Source organism: Triticum aestivum, chromosome 7B (assembly GCF_018294505.1).
Source record: "Triticum aestivum cultivar Chinese Spring chromosome 7B, IWGSC CS RefSeq v2.1, whole genome shotgun sequence".
NCBI lineage: Eukaryota > Viridiplantae > Streptophyta > Magnoliopsida > Poales > Poaceae > Triticum > Triticum aestivum.
Genome location: NC_057813.1, coordinates 479,000,939 through 479,011,800, shown reverse-complemented (window position 1 = coordinate 479,011,800; position 10,862 = coordinate 479,000,939). Strand labels below are relative to the sequence as shown.

The 10,862-nt window shown below is 48.6% G+C and overlaps 1 protein-coding gene across 1 annotated transcript; it reads left to right on the top strand.

Annotated features, from left to right (window-relative positions):
- The first annotated feature begins 2,902 nt into the window (after positions 1–2,902).
- Positions 2,903–9,843, top strand: LOC123159511 (uncharacterized). Its single transcript, XM_044577349.1, has 5 exons — positions 2,903–3,068; positions 3,223–5,247; positions 5,460–5,580; positions 8,472–8,531; positions 8,629–9,843. Exons 2-5 carry the CDS (start codon positions 3,230–3,232, stop codon positions 9,427–9,429), a joined length of 3,000 nt encoding a protein of 999 aa, XP_044433284.1. The 5' UTR covers positions 2,903–3,068; positions 3,223–3,229; the 3' UTR covers positions 9,430–9,843.
- Positions 9,844–10,862: the final 1,019 nt, after the last annotated feature.

Sequence of the window (10,862 nt, the reverse complement as noted above, 5' to 3'; positions counted from 1 at the left end):
GTTGTAGTAGACAGTCGGGAAGTTGTCGTGCTAATGCCCCATTGGACCAGCGCAGCAGAACAGCAACCGCCGTCATTGAAGAGTAGTGTAGATCAAAATGATCCAACCTGAAGTCACACGAACATAGACAAACTACGACAAGATCCGAGCAAACTATCCGCCGGAGGCACACCTTCACATGCCACCGATGATGCTAGACACACCACCATGACGACGAAGGAGGGGGGGGGGGGGGAGGGGAGAACTTTATTCCATCTTCAGGGAGCCACTACCATCTCACCTTCCCGAGCAGGACAGGAAGCCTAACGAAACTGAAAAACACATATAAAGACATAGCTCTCCCACCAACAAGGGCTGAGATCCATCGCGCCCATGACCCTAAGGCCACCGAAGACAAGGTGGACCGGCGATGGCGATGACGGGAGGTAGAGGAACTCTAATTTTTTAGGGGAGGAGGCTGCTGTGTCTTTTGATAGGAAGCTAGCGGTTTGGCGGCATGTTACCAAGCTTGACTTCTGATCAAGGAGAGAATGTTACATTGCCCTTACTTGTGGGGTCATCACGTATGAACCACTTCAAGTGCTAACACGTGGTTGAAAGGGTAAAGTAGGTGCTTTTCAAAATCTTGTTCAATGCCCGTGCAGAAAATAATTCACGTTTCAGCATGTACTGCATCACAGGTGTCGAGCATACCTGGTTCAAATCGATTTTTGTAAAAAGGAGATCGAAATTTATACTCTAATCTGTGCTTACATGGAGCCTTAGCTTCTAGCCATGCAGGTGTTACGTTAGACGCCGAGAGAAGCTTCACAGCAGAAGCACCCGAGCGAGCACGCCCCGATTGACCCCATGCAACGCAATGCATGCATGCGTGGACCGCGGTGGCGCCTCCGGAGTCGGTCACCTCACCCGCGACTAGTAGCAGCACCCAAATCTGCCGACGGATTATTCGGCTGATGGACTGGAGACGGAGCGTCGTTCATCCACGTACAGTACGAAGCAGCGCGGATCCCGGCGGCACATACGTCTCTCCTTCGAGGGTGGCCCGTGGACATCACGCAGCTGCATTCCAGCTGACCCCGGAGACCGGGCTACAGCGACTCGATCGGGCCAAGTGGGAGACAGGCACGGCCACCAACCAACCAACCAACCTCCCCAACTAGATTCATCGGCCGTGCCGCGCGTGGCGGCAGCAACGACGGCCCGCCCCGCCCGCCCGCATTGAGGGCTGGTTGGAGCGTCGTTGGTCTGCACGCTGTAGCTAACCTGATCGACGTACGTCAGCGACGACGCGCGGTTAATCTAATCGACGGCACCGCGAGATGGTGACGGCGACGGCCGCCGGCCGCGGAGAGACGGGCGGGCGGGTTGACCGTCGGGGGCGGGGGGTGATGCGTGGTTAAAAATACTCCCATATAGCACGCGCGATGTGTGGGGACGCAGGGTAGCGATTTGATCTGAATTCTGAAGTCAACGGGAAGGAGCCATCTGCTAAACTGCTAATATCTGTTTTTTTACATGGTTGTTGGTTGTTGCAAGTGCTTAGGTAAGATCGTTTCGTTCGTACGTATGTGGCGTGACTACTTCATCATGTACTCGTCTCACGTAAAAAGGCAAAACGAGAAGCCACATTGCCCATTGCCTCCTGTTAGGGTATGTACAATAGGGGTAGCACCTTGGTGCTGCCCCAGCTACCAACGCTGCATCACTGGGCCATACTTAATTTTTCTTTCCTAGCTCTCTCTCTTAGGCTGGTCATAGTGGGAGTAACATAGGTAGTAACATAGATGCCACATAAGCAAAAATGGTGATGTGGCAAGTAATTAATGAGGAGAGAGGCAAATAGAGTAACATAATATGTTACCATCACATAGCGGTTTCCAATGCATAATGAGTCTACAAAGTAATAAATGAAGGCAACTATGTTACCACACCTATGACACTACCCACTATGAAGGTAGTAACATAGACTAGTAACATATGTATGTTACTAGTCTAAGTTACTCCCCACTATGACCAGCCTTACTTTACCAGTGGGCCTTCACACATGCAGCACATTGCCCCCTTTACTTTTGAGCGAGGCAGCGGACTCCTCTGCAAGAGACCGTTTTACTCTGACAACACGATTTTTTCTCTCTTTCTCTTCCACATCGGCTGTTTATCTGACGTGGATCGGTGGAGCAGCTGTCCACGCTGTAGCATAGTTCATGCCCTTAGGGCATGTACAATGGTGGCATATGGATACATATGCCCCATGACAAAAAGTAATTTGAGGCATCTACATTTATTTTTTCTCCCTAATGCAAGCTATCACTAGTGGACCTCATTAAAAAATAGAAAATAAAGATTCTAGTACACATGCATCTGTACTTTTCACTCCAATATTTTCAGCTTTTGTCACCGGACCACACTTTTTCTCTTCAAGCACCCGCCTCCTGGAGAGGATCCCGCTTCCCTATCCGAACCTACTTTACGTCATATCCGATCCTACATGGCATGCGAGGCATCACCTTGAGACTATGCATTGTACATGCCCTTATAAGTCAGTTACTGCCAAAAAAAAGGGATTCTTATAAGTCAGTTCTAAAAAAAAAGGATTCTTATAAGTTTTTTTTTGAGGTGAGGGATTCTTATAAGTCAGACTGAGAGAGCCGAGCGACAGAGACAAGCGAAGGCGGATGAAGTTTTCTCAGGAAGCCCAACTCAATAATCACGTCTCCCGAAAAAAAAACTCAATAATCACGAGCATGCACGGTAAGCAGCACTTGCACATTCGTGGGCTCAAAACACAAATCTTGCACATTCACGGGCTCAAAGCGATGGCCTCGAAGGCCCAGCAACCAGCATTTTGCCCACGCCGCAGCCCCGCGTGCCGGCGTGCTGCGGCGGCACCCTTCACCTTCACTGGCGTCTCCTTCGTCCCCACCGCGCCCAAAAGCGCAAAACCCCCAAATCCTCGAACCCTACCACCGACCCCACCACCTAGGCACTCTACCAAGCCCCCGCTACGCCACCGCCGCGGCCGCCGCCCTCCGGCCTCTGCACCGCCTCACTCCGACGGCACCGAGGTGAGCTCTCCGAGAAACCCGCGTTGCGCACCCACGCGCCGTTTCCCTCGCCGAGCAGTTCGGTCGCTTGGCGTGCTAGCACAACCCTAGCCAACTCCCATCCGCTATGGATTGGTCTCACCTTTTGCCGCGTGCGTGTGTCTGGAGTGTGCAGCAGAGCGATGGAGCTCACGAAGCAGGGGCGGGCGCCACAGCCACAATTGCCTTCGGCTGCGCACCGGTCCGCGCAGGTCCCGTACCCCGCGGCGTTCCACCCTGGCAACTGGGGCGCGCCCGCGCCGGCCAGCTCCTACTTGATCGTGCCCATGAGCCAGCACCCGGCGCAGGTTGGCGTGCCCAGGCCCAGCGCGGACCTCACCGGGTCGAGGCCTTTGAGCAGGGTGTCGTTGAGGCCGCCGCAGCAGGTCCTGCGTGTTCAAGCGGGTCATCCTGGGATTGTTGCCTCGCAGCCGCCGGCGCCGCCCTCGGTGGTCAAGAAGATGGCGATGTCGCCCAAGGTCCAGATGCTCAAGTCGCCACCATCGCAGTTTTCTGCTGGCAAGCGTTCTGTTCAGAAGGAACTGCCGCCGAAGGCTCATCCGCAGTTGTCTGAGTCTGTGAGATCGAAATTCAGGGAGGCTCTGTCTGCTGCCTTGAGTACAGATTCTGACCAGCAATCTTCTGGAAATGTGTCACTTGTGGGATCAGCTGGTGACAACAGGCAGGCAGACGGTGGTAGAATGCAAGGAATCACAGCCGTATTCCAGGATGCAGGTAAAGATGATGATGATGATGATAATGTCACAAAGGTTGCTGCTATCAGAAGCGAACACGGTGGCACGTTATGTAGCAATTTGGGATCAAACATGACAATGCAGCAACGAACAGAACATGTTCCATTGGGAAACAAAGTATTGGGCAATAGCACTGTTTCTTTAGATGATGTTTTGCAAGGTGATGGGCTTTGCTGGACTCCCCACATTGCTCTTGGAGCTTCTGAATCCATGTCACAACCAAATCCAAAAAGGGCCAGGATGTCTGATGTTCAAACTGGGGTTAATTTATCTCAAATTGTCCTGGAGTCTAAAAGAGGAACTACCATGGATGAGGTAATAGAAGAAAAGAAGGTCAGGATTCATAAGGCCCAAAGGTTAGCATTCATAATTGAAGAGGAGATGTTCAAATTATTTGAGGGAGTTAATAAGAAATACAAGGAGAAAGGTAGATCACTTCTGTTTAATCTGAAAGATAAAAACAATCCTGGGCTGAGGGAAAGAGTCTTGTCTGGAGAAATAACACCTAAATGCCTATGTGCGATGACCATTGAAGAACTTGCTTCAAAGGAGCTTTCAGAGTGGCGGATGGCTAAAGCTGAAGAGCTTGCAAAAATGGTTGTTCTTCCTGATAGAGAAGTGGACGTTAGACGCTTGGTGAGGAAAACACACAAGGGAGAATTTCAAGTTGAGGTGGAAGAAACTGATGTTTTTCCGGTAGAAGTTGGGCTTGGTGGTGATTCACTTTCTTATGTTCCATCAGAACCTGTTGCAGTTCAGACCAAATCTGACGATAAAGCAAGTGTACCCTGGGTGACCAAGGAATCGGACAACAGTGTGCAAGATGTAGTTGGGACATGGAACAGCAACACATCAAGCAATTTAGAATATCCAGCAAATGAGAAAAATGATCTCATGCTAGAACCAATGGTTGATGACCTGAAGGTTATGGAGAATCTCCCACTGATCATTTCACTGGATGAATTCATGCAGGTCCTTGATTCAGAACCACATTCTAAAGATCAGTCCATTGGAGTCCTGCAAGATGATCCTAATACTAACAAAGCCGACAAAGCTAAGTCAGCAAATTTTCCCATAACCATGGACAAGGCCGCCGTATCAGAATTCCAATTTCATTCTGATGTGCCGTCTCAAAGAGGTTATTGTGAATCCAAGTCAGAATCACCCATAAACAAACCAGTTCCAGTTTTGGATCCAGTTGAAGAACCAAAGGGAGATGTGTTAGTCAAATCCCCCCCTGAAGAGGTGGATGCTGAAAAATCAGATACTGTTAACGTCTCGATTCCTGAATCTACTATGCAGTGTAATATTACTCCTGATGCTGTGCTGACACATGACATTATATGGGAGGGAACAATTGAGCTTAGTTTGTCTTCACTCACAAATATTGTTGCTATCTTCAAAAGGTTTGTTTCATCTACCTTGCTTATGATACTCATGCATGATTAACCTTTTTTTGAGATGCCCAGTTAACTACAAGAAGTACTTTCATTTGTATTTTCAACAATTTTAACGAATAACAGACCATTTCATTTTGTAGAGCATCACATGTCCTAGCATGCATCTCAATGTCTTGGCGGCATCCTTATTTCATTGTCATGTTGCTTCTCTTTTGCAGTGGTAAAAAGCCATCTACAAATGAGTGGCGCCGCTTTCTTGAAATCAAGGGAAGGGTGAGACTCAGTGCTTTTGAAGAATTTCTCGAACAGCTTCCTAAATCCAGCAGCCGTACTATAACGGTAACTATTATTTCTTTGTGTGGTTTCATATATGCTATTGTTGGTTTGATGACTACGTTGTTAATTAAAATTGGCAATTGGATTATACCTTTTCTGTTACTGGCATATACACATTCTTGCACCTTTTGCCTTGCAAACAGTTGTGTTTGTCGCTTTGACAGGATAATAATTGATTGTAAGGACCCAGCGAAAACATGTTCTCTTGAGTGTGTTTCGTTGTGGTTACATAATAGCTACATAAACTGAATTTTCTGTATCATGTGAACTCACAGTGTACCCGTTCACAGTCTAGGCCCTGGGATGCCATAAAATGGAAGATTAAATGCCACCGTTAGTTAGTGCGTTTGAAGCCAACGTGGCAGATCTTGAAGGGATGGGCCTGTGGCCTAGTGGTGGGAGCGAGATTGTTCGTTCCAACCCACCTGGGTTCAGCCCTTAGGATTGACAGGGTGTGCCATATTTATTCAGGGTGCATCCTCATGTTATATGGGATAGCACATGCCAGCATGTGTGGGAGACCCACACTTGTGTGTAGGTGTGGTGGTGTGAATGGTTGTGTGTGTATATCTTGTACCCTCACAAAAATATATCATATACCACTAGGAAGCGCTTTTCTGTCATGATCCATGTAGGGATTTTTTTTCTCAACATATGTTGCAGTTGTAGTATTGTCAGGTACTGCGAATTTCATAATCTTTTCATATGATAAGCCGTGGACTTCATAGTGTACACAACTGAGTTTCCTGCAACAGATCAATAGAAGCAAGCCATGGATAGACCTAGTCACCTAGTCATCGTATAGTTAGTTAATAGTTCGACACTTCTAGATTGTGACATTTGGTACATTTACTGTTACATCAGTGTTATATCGAACCATTTACTTTCTTGAAGGTCACCTGTGTACGGTTAACAAAGGTGCAGATAGACTTTTATATAGTAAAACAAATAGATTGCTTTGAGCTTTGACATACTGAACTTGAGCATCTTGGTACGATACTGTTAGGGTGCTCTTACCAACAGTATGATATTGCAAAGCGACCGGGAGAATAAACATTGGACAAGAAAAGAAAGGAAAGGGAAGGCCCTGATAAGAATATTTATGCATGTTTAGCATTACTCTTGAACTGTATCGTGGTGCGTGCAATGTGATCTTGCGCTCTTCCAGTATGGTAGTTTATCATGGCAACTGCAACTGTACGCAGGACCACGTATTTGAATTATAATTCTATTGTGTGAGGCAAACTCGGGCCTTCACAGGCTTTCTGTGATCGCTCCCAAATCCTGTCAGATTTGATATTTGTGTTAGTTTACACCACATGCAACATAATTATTCATCATAATATCATGATTTTCTCTTAGTGAACAACTGAACATACTTAAGCACTAAATTGAAAAAGAATAAAATCACACAGATTTCACACATGCTGTAAGCCTTGTGCTACTGTAAGTAACTGAATACCTGAAATGCCGCTGCAAAACAGACACTCCCTATTTTATCACCACTTCTTAAAATTGTACTACTGTTTTTGCTAGGGCCGTGGACAGCTGCAAATGCCCAACTTTAGTTATTATCATTTGTTATAGATAGACTACTCTTAGATATAGTTTACTAGTTTTATAGGTAGATAGACTATTTTTCTCTGAGATTGAGATCTAGGTAATCTATCTCTAAACAATAACAAACTCTATAGTGTAACTACTTACCGATATCCTAATGATAACCAAACTTGGGTATTTTCATGTTGTACTTATTCATAATACCCATCTCGTCCTCATCTTCTTTTTGACGAAAACGCTATTTGTTGGCCCCTCTTTTTGATGCCACATCAAACCAAATTTTTCTTTCTTCCTCAGTCGGCACCATACCGTGCCACAGGCTCTGTCAGTGTTTGGCTATCCGCTCTCCTGGGCCCGATCTAGCCATGCTAGCGGGTACATGGCAGGCCTCGCATCTCAATTAACCTTGTTGAAGCTGTTACCACCCTCCTACATGTTGTTCCTCAATTGTTCACCCCCTTGCTGCAATACCATTGCCGATAGCATCACCGAGACCTTCCCTACCCTTATTGACCCAAATAAACATTCCTTGCTGCTTGCCCTTTCTCGCAATTCTGCCAAGCCTTGCCATTGATATGCTTCAGCCTCGTGTCATCTCTTCTCTCTCCTTATGAGGTCCTGCCTCTTGGCATTCAAGCAGCCAAGAGACCTTCCTCATGCTCCCACCTGCTGGAGTTTGCCGCTCCATCGCCAGACTATGGTCCTAGTCTGCCATGCCATGCAGAAGACAACATGAGCTTGGGCTGCTATAGCTAGTTGGTTGGGTGGAGGCAGTCTGATCAGAGCCGCAGCCCGGGCATCAATGCTGCTTTGGCGGAGATTTGATGAGTAGGCATGGATCAGTGAAAGAGAAGGGGAGATAAGATTGGGATAGTTAGGAAGAGGTTAGCTGACTGGTGGCCCACGGCTGACAGAACAGGCTGATATGTGGGCCATATTAGACCAGTTCTTTTGTGACGAAGGGCAAATGATCTTTGCTTACCTGTCACAGCTAGCTCATGAAGTTTGGTCAACAGTGGCAATAGGGTAAGCTTATTAAAATAGTGGCATATGAATTTTACGACCCTAAACTGGAATCTTTTTTTTTTTTGAACAAAGGAACTGGAATCTGTATGCTCATATTATCAACCATATTTTGTGTGAATTTGAATAACAAATAAACTACTAGTACTATTTAGACTTTTGGTAGACTGCCCTGTTCACATTGTACTGAATTCAAATATCGAATATTTCGGGTAATCTGTACCTATTTCAGACCTTTCTGGCTACTCTTGAGTTTTGCTCCTGAAAATATTGTTTTTTCTTACATTGAGTATCTGTCACTTGTTTTACAGGTAACTGAGTTACGCTGGAAGGAGGCCTCTCTTGAGAGTGGTCGACATCATCTCTTAAAGGTCCCTTCCTACTATCTCTCAAGTATTTGCTCTTGAGTCAAAGCTTATCATTGTCACACAGCTCCTGATTTGCTAACAATCTACCGTTCTTCTGCAGACTATTGACTCATATATAGCAGATGAGAGAGTAGGGCTAGTGAAGCCTTCTGAAGGGGTGGAGTTGTACCTCTGTCCTTCTCAAGGGAAGGCAGCTCAGATACTTGCTGACCACCTGCCAAAGGAGCACTCGGGTAGTTTTACTGTGCCTGGAACATCTATCATCGGAGTCGTCGTGTGGCGAAGACCCCATGCCTCATCTAGGGTGCCCAATAGGCAAGATGACTCCAAGAGGCAGGCTGCCACTTCTGGTTCAGCTATGCCCATGATCTCCCAGCCATCATCCCGCTCTTCCACTGCTTCTCATCAGGAAGTTGTAACCGCTGATGTTCCTCCTGGCTTTGGTTCTGGTGTTGTTAGGGATGATGATGACCTACCTGAATACAATTTCGTTAGCGTCTCAAACTCGGCTGCCAATGTGACAGTGCCACAGACTTACAGGAGCCATCAGCATCTAGCACACACTTCTTCCCCGACAGACCGAGTGAGAGAATTGATTCGCAAGTATGGTAACAGATCTGCTGCAGCCCAACCCTGGAACAGCGATGGCGACGACGATGACTTACCAGAATGGGATCCGTGTTCTCAAGGTAACCTCCAGCAGGCGCGGATTCCACAGCCACATTACCCTTATCAACGTCATGAGCAGCTGCAGTACCATTCCTTGCTTCAGCAATCGCAAAGCTCATTGTCCCAGGCATACCCCCAGCAGGGGGAAATATCCAGTGCTCCAAAGGATTCGGTGCTCCAGCTACTCCCTGTACAGCTCAAACGTTGGATACAAAATGTAGGTACGGGATGAACCTGAACGCCGCACACTTCGAATTTTGCAGAAATCACCTCATGTAAGTACAGAAATAGCCATAAGGTAATCTGTAACATGTGCTGCCCCAAAGCTTCAACGGACACGAACAGATAAGAGCAAAGCTAATAGAGTAGCCTGTTGCCGGCTTTATACTAGTACCACGCCAGCTATATAGCCAAGGCGTATAATAAACTGGCTGTAGGTTAGCTGTAGTCTTTAATGTTTGTATGGAGAGAAATGCAAAGAAAGGAACAGTGATTGGCTGCATGCATGCTTTGCCCTGCTCGCCAGCTGCATGCGCGGTTAATTTCATCGGAGCTTGTGTTATCGCCCGGCGATGGGCGAAGCGCCAGCTCTCTTCTCTCTCCAGTGTTCTCTCTCCTCCACATAAGATTTTGCTGATGTGGACATCTTATAGCCAGCTGATTAGGACCTATTATACTTGCTCTAAGGGCATCTTCAGCCGTTGGCCCCCAGGGGGGCGTCAAAAAGCGCCGCCTGGGGATGAGCCGGCGCAAAAAATGGCCCTGGGGGCGAGTCGGCCCCCAGGGCCGCCCCTAGGCGCGTATTAAAAAAAAAGAAGGGACGTTTGGCGAAGTTATGATAAAAACTAGTTAAATTTCGTCTAAACATGGCAAATTTCGTCTAAACATGGCAAATTTCGGTGAAATTCGCGCATTTTCATTACATTAACCTAATCTAAAAAAGAAAGGGGCTGAAGTCGTCGCCGTCATCGTCGTCGTCGGCGGCCTTCTCCACCTTGACGCGGGCGCCCCTGCTGGACCCGGCGTCGCCATGGCGGACTGGCGGCGGGGCGTCGTCGTCGTTGTCGCTGTCGCGTAGGACGACGACCCCGTCTTCATCGCGGCCGCGTCGGCGCTCTTCGAAGCGGCGCAGGGCGCCGCGCTGGCGCTCCTTCACCTTCTCCCGGCGCGCCTTCTCCATCGCAATGGAGTCCTGGCGCGCCCATTCTAGGGCCGCGTCGTCGTCGTCGAACTCCGCCTTCACCGACGCAAGCCCCGGCTCCGTCTTTGGCTTGACGAAGCGCGGAGGAGCTGACGAGGACAAGGCGCGCCGGCCGCCCTCGTTGACGACGATGCCAGCGCTGCAAGTGCGCAGGCCGAGCGGCGACTCCGCCGCGGGCTCGGCCTTAACGCCGAGCAGGGCCGGAGTGCCGGAGGAGTGCGACGAGGATCGGGAGGAAGAAGAGGAGGAGGAGGACCCGAACCTCCTTGGCGCCCATGGCCCGACACGTCGGTGCTGCGCCGGGGGGTACGCCAACGGCGGGTCGTTGCCGCCCTCGAGGTATGTGAGCACGCCCTCGAGTGTGCGGCCGGGGACGCCCCACCAGAGGTGGCGCCCCTCGCTTTTCTGCCGGCCGCCGACCACCGGCGCGTCGTTGGTGGACGCCAATCGCTGCTGCTGGCGGC